Raw genomic sequence first — 15,130 nt, forward strand, 5'->3', positions numbered from 1 at the left:
GACGGAGGAAATCACGAGGTGAGCATTGACTCGGGGCCCGGGCTCTGGAGGTCCTGGGTCCACGAGATGCCATAACTGGACGCCACGTTGGCGCAACGGCTGGCCCGCCGGACTACAGGGCAGGAGAAAGTTTGTTAAAAAGTTAACTGTTTGGTTGAGTTGGCCCACACACGAGGCCCAAGTTAATGGTTGCTGGGCTGGAGTGGGGGCTCATGGTTCCAGAATTCTACCTCGGACACTTGTACCGAGGTTCTGACGGGGCCAGCCTATATTGATCTAGAGAATTGGGATCCCCTAACACATGAAAATCCCGGGGCTGGGGTTAGAGTCCTTGGTGGTTCGTTGACCAACCCCACCGTATGTTGGGGAAAGTGGACGAACGCCTTATATTTCAGGGGAAGGGGGAGAGGGGGGAGGAAACAGGGAGGGGGGCTTGGAATAGGGGGGACGGGGGGAAAAATGGTCAACTGGGCAGACAGAGGGGTAAGGGGGGAAAATCAGTTCAAGCCACGGAAACTTGCTTGGCGGCGGGCTCCGAAATTCAGATACTATGAGGGGTCCAAAGTGCACAACCGAAAAGGCGATAATGATTGAAGGGAAGATAGGCACGTTGAACGTCAAGGGCCTTAATTCTCAAAATAAGAGGTCCCTTACGAGCAATATGTTCCGCAAACAACATCTAACAGTTCTATTCCTACAGGAGACACATTATAAACGCGGGAGGGAGTCCAGAATCAAAGGGAAAGATATTGGCTGCAACTACTGCGCTTCACACCCGACCTCAAAGAAGGAGGGGGTGGGCATTCTCCTGGGTAGGGCACTCCAACTCACAGGGGTAGAAACCAAGAGAGGATTTGGAGGCCGATTTTTAGGTGTTAAAGGGTTTTGCGAGGGACAGCGCGTCACTCTAGCCACCGTATACGCACCCAACTCGGGTCAGGTGGAATTCCTCACGCGGGTCTTCAGTGTCATGGACGAGTGGGCAGAGGGGGCCATGATACTGGGCGGGGACTTCAATCTAATAGCTGTCCCCCAACTGGACTGGTGGTCCGCCAGGGGAGGGACACCCAAGGGGATCACTAAGGACAACCTGGCCTTGCAAGCCCTCCTGAGGGATCACTACTGGGTAGACACCTGGCGCAAAGCATACCCGGGCCAGGGCGGTTACACCTTCATCTCTCCCCCGCACTGCACCTACACTAGAATCGACCTCCTGCTGTCCTCAGAGGAGGGGGATGGGGTGGTAACCCAACCAAGGGTTGAGGCCATAACGTGGTCGGACCACAAACTGCTCGTGGCTAACTGGTCACTGCCCGTTGCCCCGAGATCATCTCGATGGCGGTGCAATGACACGCTCCTTAGGGACCCCGTGTTCCGCGACTTTATGAAACAGGAAATGCTGGCCTACTTTGAGACAAACGACACCGGGGAGACTGACATGTCTATGGTATGGGAAGCGGGGAAAGCCACTTTTAGAGGTCTCCTCATAGCAGAGGGCTCGAGGCGCAAAAGGGAGAGGGGCCTGATCGAGAGCAAACTCTGTGCGGAATTGCAGGTCTTGCGGACCAGATTGGGCGCCCCGGGGGTTGATCGGGAGGCACTCCTGGACGAGATGCAGGGCAAAAGACAGGAGCTCCATACGGTTCTCATAGGGGAGGTTGTCAAAAAAATGCGGTACACTAAGCAGTTATACTATGAACGGGGCGACAGGGTGGGGACTCTGTTGGCACAAAGGTCACGGGGGTGCAGGGTGGAAAGAGGGATTACCCAGCTTGGTGATGAGGGAGACAGAATTCATAAGGACCGGCAGAAAATAACGGAATGCTTTGCTGACTACTACAGCAAACTTTATTCCAGGCAAGTGGGCGAATCACAGGAGGATATTTCCTCCTACTTGGCGGAACACCCCCTCCCCAGGCTGACCGACGAAGACCTAGAGGCCCTCGAGGGGGAAATCTCAGAAGAGGAGGTGGAGGGAGCCATCAAAAGACTGAAGGCCGGAAAGGCACCAGGCCGAGATGGCTATACAGCAGATTTTTACAAACAGACCCAATCGATCCTGGTGAAACTCCTGGCTAAACTGTTCAACCAGATTAGGAGTCGGGACACAATCCCACCGACATTCCTGCAGGCCCTCATCACCGTCATACCCAAACCAGGCAAGGACCAGACGGACTGTGGGTCTTACAGACCCATCTCACTTCTTAATTTGGAAGCCAAGATTTTCGCTAGGATCTTGGCTTCCAGACTGGAAAACTCCCTCCCACGCCTGATACACCCAGACCAGGCGGGATTCGTCCTTAACAGACAGGGCTCCGATAATTTAAGGAAAACGCTCCACATACTAGCCACAACTGAGGCCAAAAACGAGGGCACACTCTTACTGGCTCTCGACGCGGAGAAGGCCTTCGACAGGGTCAGTTGGACCTTCATGAGGGAGGTCCTCACATCTATGGGGATGGGCCCAAGGTGGTTGGGATGGATATCTGCGCTTTACTCCTCCCCCTCGGCCAGAGTGGTGGCAAACGGAATGGAATCAAGAGAATTCCCCCTTGAACGTGGTACGAGGCAGGGATGCCCCCTATCCCCGTTACTCTATGCATTGGTGATGGAACCATGGGCAATCTCGGTCCGCAACGATATAGCCATCAGGGGAATACAGATGGGGGACATGCACTGCAAAATTTGCCTCTTCGCAGATGACGCCCTGCTCTATGTCACCAGACCGTCCCAAACAATCCCCCGGTTGCTACAGGGCCTCACACGATATGGGGAGTTATCGGGGTATAAAGTCAACCTTGACAAATCGGTAGCATTTATTGGTGGGAATCTATCGGACCCGGAGATGGCCTTTGTGGAGGGACTCCCCTTCAAACGGAGTGAGGAGGGGTTCCGGTATCTGGGAGTCCAGATCACGCGCGACCTTGAAGACCTGTATGCGGCCAACTTCCCCCCCCTCTGGTCAACAATCAGGAGAGACATAGAAAGGTGGGCGGGAGCGGGTCTCTCGTGGATGGCACGCCTCAATCTCATAAAAATGGTGATTCTCCCAAAATTCCTGTTTCTTTTTCCAGATGCTCCCGGTGCAGGTCCCTAGGGCCTTCTTTGAAGAAACAAAACGTGTCCTCCTTAATTTCCTCTGGCAGGGTAAAAAACACAGAATCTCATACGAGGTACTGACCAGGGCCAAGGAGGACGGGGGGGTGGGTTACCCTGACCTGGAGACATATTACAGGGCATCCCAGTTGAGGATACTGGTTGATCACTTCTCACCGGGAACGAAAAAACAGTGGGTAGCCATGGATAATAGGCCCCTCGCACCTGTCACAATAGAGGAATGGCTCTGGGTCCCAAGGAATAAGATCCCCAGAACCGTCCTGAACCATCCGATTCTGAAAGTACTGTGGTCCTTATGGAGAGAGGGAGGCTACTACAGATGGCTCACAACATGGCCCTCCCCCTTAAGATGCATTTGGGCCCCTCCTTTCCTGGCCAAAATAGCAGAACCAGCAGCATACCAGACATGGTTCGAGGCAGGCCTTAGCAGGACTGGTCATATGTGGGTGGGGGGCTTTTTCTTACCCCTGAGTGACCTTGAGGAGGCCCTGGGAATAGGCACGCTCTCCCCTTTCCGTTATCTTCAGCTCAAAGGAGTCCTCACTGAGCCATCCTGGGGCGATACCCTCAGGAGGGACCTTACAGACTTTGAAAGGCTCCTCCTGACCGCGAGGGGCTCCAAGGGGATAATATCCCGCCTCTATAAGCTCTTTCTGTTCTCTGTCCCCAGAGACCCGCCGCCAGCACGCACACAATGGGGTAGGGACCTAGGTGAGGAAATCGATGACGAAAGATGGACGGAGATGTGTAGACGGGCTAGTCGATCCACGGCCTCCCTCCAGTATCGCCATCAAGCCCTCAAGATACTACACCGATGGCACTATCCCCCGCAGAGGATAGCTAGGATGAGGCCAGGATATGACCCACACTGCTGGAAATGCAGGACAGAAAGAGGAGACTACCTTCACATGTGGTGGGGATGCCCAGTGGTCCAAAACTATTGGGACAAGGTACGGGCCTGGATCAAGGGGGTGGATGGGGTTGAGCGATCTTCCTGCCCTTGGCTCCTCCTCTTCGGAATTGACGTTGGGGAAGGCCAAGAGGGCACTCAAGACCATATGCTTTAGGTTATGCTGGTAGCAGCCAGATGTTGCCTGGCACAGAAATGGAAACATCCGGAAATGCCAGGGGAAAAAACCTGGGTAACCAAGGTACGGGCCATCTACGACATGGAGTTCCTCACACACCTGCTTGATGAGTCCAAATCCAGCATCGAGGAAATCTGGCTCCCCTTTTTTGACAAATACGGCCGAGCGGTCTAGTGCCTAATGGTGATGCCGGGGGACCCCCCCCCCCCCCCCCCAAGGACACGGTGCCATGACCCGCAGACCCGTTAGTGAACTTTACCCAGTTGGTCCACACGACTTCGACGTGCCAAACGCACAGTGCACTGACACTTTTGTTTTCTAAGGAACCCGTCGAGCAAGCAATTAACCAACCTATGAACATTTGAACTGAAGGGGGGTGGAGGGAGGGAAAGGGAGGGAGGGAGAAGGGGTGTGTTGCGTTTGGTTTTTTCCTGTTAACTCATATCTGCAAATGTAATGTAACTTCGTAATGCACAAATGAAACTTAATAAAATCGATTTTCAAAAAAAAAAGAATACCAGAAGGTTGAATTAAGGACCCAGGATGAAGGTGGACCTCCTCCAGGAAAGGCAATGACAGCAGCAACCGGGAGCACACATGTGACCAGGCAAGCGGATCAATGGTGGCTCAGTAGGGCACAAAGGAATTAGGACAGGCAGCAAGACAGACCCATGTGGAGGGAGAGCTGCAGGAGTTTGAGTCCAGGAGCAGGACGCTTTGAGAAGCAGCAGCACGGGCCACTTAGTTCCAGCATAGCATCAGGGCACACACTGTCCTTCTCCCAGACAAAGGAGGCAGGAGTCTTGAACTAGGGATACATGGCTACATTGAAGGAGTAATCAAGTGATATTACCCTATCAGAGGCAGGAAAAGACTGAGACAGGATTCCCCTGGACGGGGAGAAGCAGAGCTTCTCCTTTGGAATATATGGAGAAAGGAGAACAGGCCCTCATGAAGTATCTTCTCTTTAACTGCACCTACCCCCATTGGCTTTCATTGGGCACAAAGTCTGGATTACTTTAGCACTATCCCTAGGCTGACCGAAGTCGGTTTTGGCTGGGCCACTACTTTGAGGCCTCTTGGATGCTAGCTGCTTTAGACAACATCTATATTTTGACTTAAGACACTTAAGTCATACCTGAAATCTATTGTGGACTGTACAATGGCTTGCTTCTTTGTCTCAAACTTCAGTGATTTATGCATCATTCTGTGTAGGTCAGTGTTATAGATGAAGCATTACTGAGCCACATTTTGAAAGCATGACCTTTATTTTTGCAACACTCGCATACATTTTGATTTGAACCGGCCCAAAACTAAAAGTTCCGGACACTCAATGAAAATATATGTTTTTTTTATTGTGTTGTAGATTTCAAGAAATCTTTCTCAAAATTAAAACATCTCATTGCATATTAAATACACTTAACAAATAACAAATCTTTCATTCTTTGGAATACATTTCTATTAGTCTAAATAATTAATCAACATCCTACAATTTAATATACAAATCTTCATCTAAAAGTTAATGTAAAGGTTTTACCTAAAATTTAATGTAAAGGTTTTAGAAACCTAATAATTGCAATAATCAGTTATTTGTTGGACCCCTCCGTCAATCTAGACCAGAGGTATCACTTATAACCATGCTAGAATCATACAGAAATCTTTCTGACCACATTCTTCTATATAATTATGTAGCCTTACAATCTAAAACAGGATGCTTCAAATTGGATTTTTACACAACCTACAGATTTGGTTTTAAGGCTCCAGGCCATGGCTGGACCCCCATTTTACCAGGGTGCCTAGCAATTTGAATCATAACCTCATATAGATATACCAATAATGCTTGTTTGGATAGCGAGTCAAGTACTTTGGTAAGTGATGAGGAGGCCGCCAAAACCTTACATATTCTGAATGCAATCTATAATCACACAAATTGTGCAACTGCTGACACCAGTCATGTATTTTCAGTTTTCCATAATCCTATTTGGATTTTCAACAAAGTTGTTAATATTACTACCTTTATTCAAATAAAATCACCTCACATTCCTGTGTAAAATGTAAAATAACTTATATTTTATTCAGATCTTTGCATGAGGAGTCACTGACTGGGTTTAACATTTTATAGAAAATATTGAACTTATTCCTATTTAGTTAAGAACTCCAAGACTGGAGTCCCAGTTCATGGCATATTAGTACTTGAGGAATTGATTTGGGTAAGCCCAATAATTTCTTCCAGAAGATTCCCTCTAACATAGCTATTACTCCTACTTTTGGTAATGGTAATCATTCTGATCCATATATTGGAGTAGGTATAACTTTCCCACGATAGTAGTTGTTAAGGGGAACCAAAGTATAAGCACAATACTTCAATTTAATTTTCTGCATCTTTGTGAGTAGCGGAAACCAACACATATTTTATTCTTTGGATCATCTTTTTCTTACTAGGCTTTTCTTGAATATTGAATCCCAAGTAAGTCAGCTGTGTTTGATGTCCAATTTTAACCCCTCCTATCATCCATGAAAATCTCTTGCTTGATGTTCTACCGACTTTAGTTCAGATTGTTTATTTTTCTCCATTCATCTCCAGTTTATTAGCACTCACATAAGTGTCTAGTGCTGTAAGTGCTTTTTGTAGACCAATGTGGGTCTGATCAAATAGCATAATATCATCTGCAAATAACAGGATAGGAATAGACAGATGATCGAACTTAGGAGGAAAGGAATTTGTTACCCATTTGCTAAAGTATATCAGCCACATATAAATTAAAAAGTGCAGGAGCCAGGAAACAGCCCTGCCTCAGTCCTCTATATGTTGGTGTAGTCTTACTAAGCGCTCCACTCACATACAATTTAATCCTTATAGAAGTATTGTTATAGAGGCTCATTATTAACTTCGATAAGTCTTCATCTATCCCCCATAACCACAATTTCTTCCATAAGCGATTTCAATCAATCAGATCAAATGCGAGTGATAGATCTTATGATGAATCCCATCCCAAGGTATTGTCACTGCTCCCTTAGGGGGAGCCCCTTACCATGAGGTCAGGGAGGTGAGGCAGCTACACAATACTCCCCCTTGGGGTGGTACTCAGCGGGACAATCTCATGGAGAGGGACACCCTCTATGGGATCAGTGATGACTATCATGGGAGAACACAGCATGTGCACCCTCACCTTCTGTAACCTTTATCCTCCTACCAAACTCAATCTTCTGTGGTCCCCCACACTCTGATATATTTATGTAGAGTAGAAGACCCCATCAACATAAGACATACTGAGACAAGGGAGATTGAGGGCTACCCAGATGGAGTACATGGAAATACTGGGACGAAGAACTACTGAGGAGGATGGAGCCTACCGCGGAACCAATATACGCGGTCCAGTCTATACGAATACTATGTGAATATAAAAAGGGAAGCACTACACATTTTGTCTAACCTGCTCTGGAAGAGCCGTGACAACGAGTCAGGCGAGAAGTAAGGAGTCCGGGACACCAAGACGGGAGGAGGCTGGTTTAGGCAGGGCCAGAAGCAGCAGACTGCTTGCCGAACACCAAATGCCAAGTCCCTGGTGTCTCTACACTTTGGTCAGTGACCAAAGTTCTGAGATCACACCGAACGTCTAAGAGATTCCACTGCAGTGCCATTGCAGCACAGAACATGAACCAGAGAGAAGGAGAGGCCCTGATTCGGTCCACGGGCCCCAAGGGAAGCCAACAACCTGCAGAAGATGAGAAACCAAGTGCGCAGGATACCCGGGAAGGTGGGAGGGCCAGGGGAAGTCCTGTGAAAGTCTCAAGGGGAAGAAGAGAACCACGGAAAAGGGTCAGTGACCCATACAAAGTCCATATGCAACGGTCAGGGACCCATATTAACTTGAGAACGTCCTGAGAAGCACACAGCCGAGTGCCAGGGACCCATATGAAGTTGTGCAAGCACTGCAAAAGCCATATACAAGGGTTGGGGATCCATATCAACTCTCAGAAGTCCAGAGAAACACGCAACCAAGGGTCTGGGATCCATATCAAGTCGAGGAAGTCCTGAGAAGCATGCAAACAGTGGTCTGGGACCCACACATTGGTATGTGAACTTTGGCTAAGAAGTCAGAAGGGTCGGAGACCCATTATTAAAAGAGCTAGACCTTTAAGAACACTAATCTCCATAGGAAAATCTGGCAGGATAGTGAACCAGACGTGTTGCTACGTCAGTAAACATGAGAAAGGCCATGAGAAGGGAGACATTCCCCTGATATTTGGGAACTGTGTTTTTGTGAATCAGACAGCCTGAGAAAGGCAAGGGGAAGGAAGACATTCCCTCATCGACCCTTTATTGTGCTAGTTTTGAGAAGCCTGAGAAGGTTGGGGAAGGGGGAACCCCCCCTAACAGTGTGACCTGGAAATACTAAAGAGACTTTCTTTTCTACACATTTGGCAGATCATCCATGTGGTAGAACTTACTGAGAACTTTTGATTTAACATAAGGACAATAAATCTTTGTTTCCTCATCAGGAAGTGAACATTACGCTATCCAGAAGGAGGGAGCCATCCTCCTGGACCAAGGAAATACCCAGTTTTCCTTCATTTAATTGGAGTGTAAGGGACAGAAAAAGGTTTGGACACAGGACGGTGGACTTTTTACTTTATTGGACATCCTGACAGAATCCTTAGTATTTTTGTTTAGGCAGGGCCACCCCTCCTAGAAATAGGGCAAGTTAGGTTTTCTTTTCTTTTCCGCAATAAAAGTCTTTGCCAACAACTATGCCACCACTGTGCCACACATGTACTTTTGCACCCTTACAATATACACAAGCACTATAAAGTGGTCTGTAATTTAAGGACAATGCCTGTTGTTCCAAAAAGGAAAGGATAACCTCCTTCAAGGAAGTCCCTATTGAAGATCTAGTGCCCTTTTGAAATTGTGTTGGTTTCCCCTTTTTTCGTTTACGACTACACATTCAATGCGTCCAATAGAACTGACGCAAATATATTTGCTACTGAGTCTTATATGGCTATATGCCTATAGTTCCCTGGATTATTCCTATCACCTTTCTTAAAGATCAGCATGATAAAGCAATGCCTCATTTGGAATGAGGCTATCCCTTCAAATGTTCTCGAATAAATTACTCCAAATAGCGGCACACAAACCAGTTATTTTCTTTTTAATATCCTCCTCGTAAATGTACCACTCCATGACTGTAGAGTCTTAAAATCAAATTGTAATTCCGTTTTTTGACATTATTTCAATTTTGTTTGGAAGCGGTCATTCCACTGGCGTACCTGTATCACATTGGTCATGTCACTTCTTGAGTCATTGGACATTGATATAAGGAACCAGTCTATGGGCCTGATTCATGGAATGGTTTCCTGTGGGATTGCACCATTATAAAACACTTCCATGAATCAGCCTGTAAAACTCTTCACCCAGTTGCAAAATGTAAGGTTTTTTTGGTAACCATTTCTGACACCAGAGCCAGATCATAACAATACGCCTTACATGAAAACCTAATCATGTGGTTTTTCCCCTCGTCACTAGAGGTTCGTTATATAATTTGTTTTTAACAAAATGAATTCTTTTAGAAGTATTCCTTCCTAGCATCAGATGATCATAAACCCTGTTATAAATTCCCACTTAGCACAATTGCCACTAATATTTTCTATCAAGGATATTGCTATTTCATTAGAACTCCCTATAACACTAGGTGACCAAACTAATCGGTTTCTTCATTATTTAATTCCAACAAACTGGACCCACTTTTGGACCCACTTTTGTTTCCTCGTTTACCTGGAAAAATCCATGTCAGACTGAGACCCACATGGCCACTCATTTCAGACAGTTCGACCTTCGATGACAATAATCCTGGCCACAAGATTAAATAACAATACATATAATCAATGGGCGAACAGGATGCCCCATGCCTGTTTTGTTACTAGCTTGTGCAATGAAATGATACCATGCATGTCTTCTGTATCCACTTGCAGAGATTGGGACGGATAAGACCTGCTACCGGGACATGTCCTCTTTTCCCGAGACGAAAGCAGAAAAGTATGCCAACCGCAGCAAGGGGAAGAAGTTCCTGCAATACAACCGGCGCCAGCTCAGCCGCGTGTACCCAAAGGGGCAGCGTCTGGACTCGTCCAACTACGACCCCCTGCCCATGTGGATCTGTGGCAGTCAGCTGGTAGCACTCAACTTTCAGACTCCAGGTAAACTTCAGTCTTTGGATGCTAGCAATACTTAATATGCTAATAATACTAGGTGTGCCTCCATGTTTGTAAGTTTCACCTTCAACTAAGGCAACATTTAACCAATAACCCCCAAGATGGGTGGGAGGCATTACCGCTTGGTAATGGCCCAGCACAAATTAGAAGTTCAAGCAAAGTGAGGGCTTTACATGGACCCAGAATGCCATTACCAAGCGGAAATACCCTACACAGAGCAGGTTAGAGCGATTAGCACCCTGACATGTTATCCACGTGTTACCTACATCTTATCTACGCTGCTAAAATCTTAGTGGCCAAAAAACGTTTAAAATAATCAGCTATGGAAATGAGTAAAAAAAGAACTACTCAGGGTCCCTTCTTCCTTTCCATCGGGACCATCGATCAGGAGGCAGAGCTGTCAAGGAGCGCAGGCAGCAGCATGGGAAAGGTACGTCTGGGTGTAGTGGTGGGTGGGGTATTGTGGTGCTCGGCAGGGGCAACATCTAGACGGCAGCAGATGTGGTGGTAAGGGTGTAAAGAGGTTTGGGGTTGCAGCAGCAAACATGATGGCATTGGCTGTGTCTAGCAGATTGAGGATCTGGAAAGGCGGGCAATACCATGAGGAACACCACCTGATTGGCTGAGACGCCATCTGACATCACAAGAAGGGTGCTAAATGTATATATTTTGTTTAATTATTTAAGCTTCTAGTTGGCGATCACTTGGGTATAAAACATGGTTCCTTTTTTTATATTTTTGCACAACATGTGTCTGCATTGCAATGCAGAGAACAGTTCTGTCATGTTTTCATTTCAGGTTTTGATTTTACAGGTCACTGCAGACAACAATCAGAGACACATGTGGCCTAGTCTCCCATTGCTGTCAGAGTGATAAGAGCTGTGCAGTGTTACAATACTTGTCAACGAGTTGTGCCATTTTGGCCTACATGTTAAATGGCAGTTTGCTGCAATACCCTGCATCTTGGCTCAGCCATCTCCCACAAATAGATTTGTTTTTCCCCCATCGTCTATGTTCCTGAAAGAAGACTAACCACGCCGCACCACTCTATAGAGGAATATACCACACTGCCAATACGCAAGGTTTAGCCGTACTCAACATGCCACATTATCTACTGTCCTGCGACGTAGTCACTGAATGCCATCCCCGGCGCATGGGAAGGTTCAGTGCTGTCCTTGAGCCTGTACACCCTTGTAAAAGCTGCCGATCCGGAGCATTGGTAGTGTAGAGGAATGAACACAGACTTTGTGAGCTGGGCTCGAATTTCTCCACCAGTTCTCTCCTCTTTCTTTTATTTTAAAATGTAATCTGCTATGACCTAACATGACCTACAATTGAAACATACGTTTTGAATGCTATGTGTGCTATTGTTTTTTGACTACAGAAGAAAAAAAAAGATATTTAAAAGCTCATCTATTACAGGAACGTGCTAAAGCTAAAACGGAGAAGCCATGGGAGCAGGATTTGAACCTACCCACTATTCCTCTTGTTTTTGCCTGTTTTTTTAAATTTCTTGATTGCAAAGGGGCCGACCAGATGCCAAGTGACTGCGATTATACGAGCAAAATAAGAGGTGATGGATGGAAGGTTTAGAATGAATCTTAACCTCTGGCATTGCTCTGGGCAACCCTCCAGACCATCGGTCTTCGCCTGCCAAGCCATTACAAAAGGGGAAAGATCATATGCAAATCAGGCTTGGTTCAACCCCAAAAGGGGCAGTCCAGCCCGAACTGCTAGGTCACATCCCTTCTGCACAAGACCATAAGAATCCCCAGACATGTTTCGGCCTCTTTGGGCCTCATCAGTGGGGAGTAGCTTGGGTCTCTAGGCCCTGCAGGCACGGGGCCCATGTCTAGGCATACCCGTCCCACTTGGGGTGACTACAGCAAAACAATAGTGGTGATAGCTGGAAGTTTTAGAATCAAGCATATGGTCTTTCCCCTTATGTAGTAGCTTGGCAGGCTGAAAAACAATGGCCTGAGGGGGTTGACCAGAGCTGTGCCCATGGTTAACATTAATTCTAAACCTTCCAGCCCACACTTTTTTATTTCGCTTTGACGATTATACAAGGTCATTGTTGAACACTCATACAATGAATTTGCTGCTTTGCCCATAGCCCTCCCAATGACTCCACACACGATTCTACTGCTCTTCCCGCTCATCAATTTGGACAGGGGGATTTGAAGGGTACCGTGAGCTTGATTATCTTTTCAGCAATAGAAGTGTGTGTCAAAGTTAGACGATCAAGGTGTGTTCCCTGCTGTTCTTTTGAATTGTTCCGTTTCAACATAAAATAAGTTTTTATTTCCTGTGTATTTGCTTAACGGAATATTTAATAACACACTTTCGGAGTATTGCATCAAAGTTGATCGAAGACAACTCCTATTTCTTGGGGTTCGGAGATCTAAATCTTATAGTAGGCTCGGTTGCTCAATTTTGGTACACGATCCCTCCTGATATTTGTTAGGACTGGGATCAAATTTGTGGCCTGGCTCGTGGATCTCACTAATCCGTATTTACTCAGTCAGGACACACAAAAAGCCGACCTGTTTCAGTGGTGAACAAGTTATTGAAACCACTTTCTTCAGGGCTAATGAAGACCAACACTGATTAACGTGTGGTCTAATTACTTCTTAAAGATGAGATGAATCTGAATTTCTCAATAGGAGGCCACCCTGTATGATGAGAGAGCGGGACAAGGGGTAGTAGTGGGAAGACAAAGGCAAGCTTCCGTTAGAAACACGTACACATGGTCCTATCACAGATTGAAAACCTTCACTGGTTCTGAGTCTTACCCATTAAGAGATGGATACTCCCATGTGGAATGGTCTTTAACTGACACACGCATGGTTATTTTCAGGCTATTTTATATCCAATGTCGTGTATACTTTTCTGCATTCCTTGGGAACCTATAGAGAAAGCATAATGTCCATAAATTCCCGGCGAAGAAGTTCCGGGAATGAAAACATGCCCTCTGGCATGTGACATCAATTATAAACAATTAAAAGCTAACTAAGTAATTAAAAATGTCAACTCCGAAAGGTCGGCCAGGTAGAACACATTAGACAAATGGGGGATGGGGCCCAAAACATAAACATCCGATGACATTCCTCTTAAGGTGCAGGAATACTGCAAATGGCGGCTCTCTGTGGCCCACTATGAATGAGAAAGTGGGGATTCCCATTCAGGAATATGTTGGACAGTAAGCAGTGACTCGGGACTCTGTCAAAGGTTCTTTCTCTATGGGTTCTCTGCTCAGGCGCGGGAGAGGCGGCCTGTTCAGAACAAAGTCATAACAAAACCAAATAAAAATTGGGCACGCTCCTATAAAGAGGTGCGGGAACGGGTCCACTCGCTACTGCAACAAGGGCAGTCTAGACTGCTTTATATGCGCGTCGGGAAAGCAACGTTTTAATGTGTACCGCGTTTACCTCTGAGGTGGTGAAAGAGGGTCTTTAGACACACATTTCCCGAGTGACGCTGAGACCGAACCGAAGCTTTCCTTTGTATATCTTTGAAGGTCTCAGTGGACTCCTTCTGCGCTGCATCCGTGGTGGACACGCGGTCCGTAAGGTTTCGTAAGTCTTGGCGCATCAGCATCACGTCTGCTTTCATCTCCCCGATTTTGGTATCTATAAAGGAGCGTAGCCCACTGAGGGTTTCCAGTATCTGGTTATCCTTATCTTTCTTTTCAGATGTGGTTCCTAAGCTTGGCCCTTTGACCTGTTGGTCCAAACCTTTGGATTTGCCTGCAGAAAATGACTCCATGATGGCGTTTTTAGCTTTGCCTTTGGTGTTCGGCATGGTCACTTGTGGTACGCCGGTTCGTCCGCAGGGTGAAGCAATGCTGCGTGCCACCTGGGGTCTGGTTGCGGATCTAGGCTCTGAGCATGGGTCGCAGGTGGCAGCTCCCGGGAGAGTTCCTGTGTGCGCCATAGGGTTGACGCTGGGTGGTTGTGGAGGTTGGGGTGGGAGACAGCTGGTGGGTGGGAGCAATTACCAGCTAGTGTTCCTCCGCATGGCGTAGTACCTCTTCCCTTGTGCAAGATTCCCATTGCAGCGGCCCTACGACTGTTCCCGCCGCTTCAGGGGGCCCTGTGTGGTTGTATGAGGCTATGGGCTCTGGTGGGGCTGGTCAAGGTGTTCTTCCGGGGACGCTGTTGAGAGCCGGTAGTCCGAGTGTTCGGGGATGGCCCTGTCCCACAATGTGTCGCCCTGCTGGGGGTTAGGGGATTATGTGCGCCTCTGGGTTGGTCCCTGGGCTGTGGTGAATGGACCCAACTCACCAGTGATACCAAGTGGTTCTTGCGTGGTGGAAGAGACTGGGCGTCCAAACTCCCTTGTGTCCTGAGGTGGTGGTCGGATCCAAATTTCCCCAGGTGTTCGGGTGGGGGTCCTCCTGCTGGGACCCAGGTGCTGTTTGTGGGAGGGTGCAGTCCTTTTAGTCCGCTGATGTCTTCCCCCTGCTTGCGTGTACTAACCTGAGGGGCGCTGTCCCACTCCCAGGGGCGCTGTTAGAGGCCGGCGGTCAGGGCACTCAAGACTGCCTCTGTATGGATAGATGGTCTTCCAGGGCAGACCAGAGGCTGCGGCGGCCGCGTACGATACCAGCATAGCAGGTGAAGTTGTCTGCCAGAGCAGCCTGCCGGCTTGGGGTTGTGGTTGGTCTCTATTCCCTAATGTTGCTCTCTACGGGAAGGGGGTTGCCCACA

The 15,130-nt window shown here is 47.5% G+C and overlaps 1 protein-coding gene across 1 annotated transcript in view; it reads left to right on the top strand.

Moving 5' to 3' along the window:
- LOC138497983 (1-phosphatidylinositol 4,5-bisphosphate phosphodiesterase gamma-1-like) overlaps positions 1–15,130 on the top strand; it is a 738,955-nt gene that overhangs the window by 648,131 nt on the left and 75,694 nt on the right. The window contains exon 27 of the mRNA XM_069621756.1: positions 10,179–10,403. Coding sequence (XP_069477857.1) covers positions 10,179–10,403 — 225 coding nt within the window. The remainder of the gene's footprint in view (positions 1–10,178; positions 10,404–15,130) is intronic.

Source organism: Ambystoma mexicanum, chromosome 5q, assembly GCF_040938575.1.
Source record: "Ambystoma mexicanum isolate Mex_15411 chromosome 5q, UKY_AmexF1_1, whole genome shotgun sequence".
Taxonomy (NCBI): Eukaryota; Metazoa; Chordata; class Amphibia; order Caudata; family Ambystomatidae; genus Ambystoma; species Ambystoma mexicanum.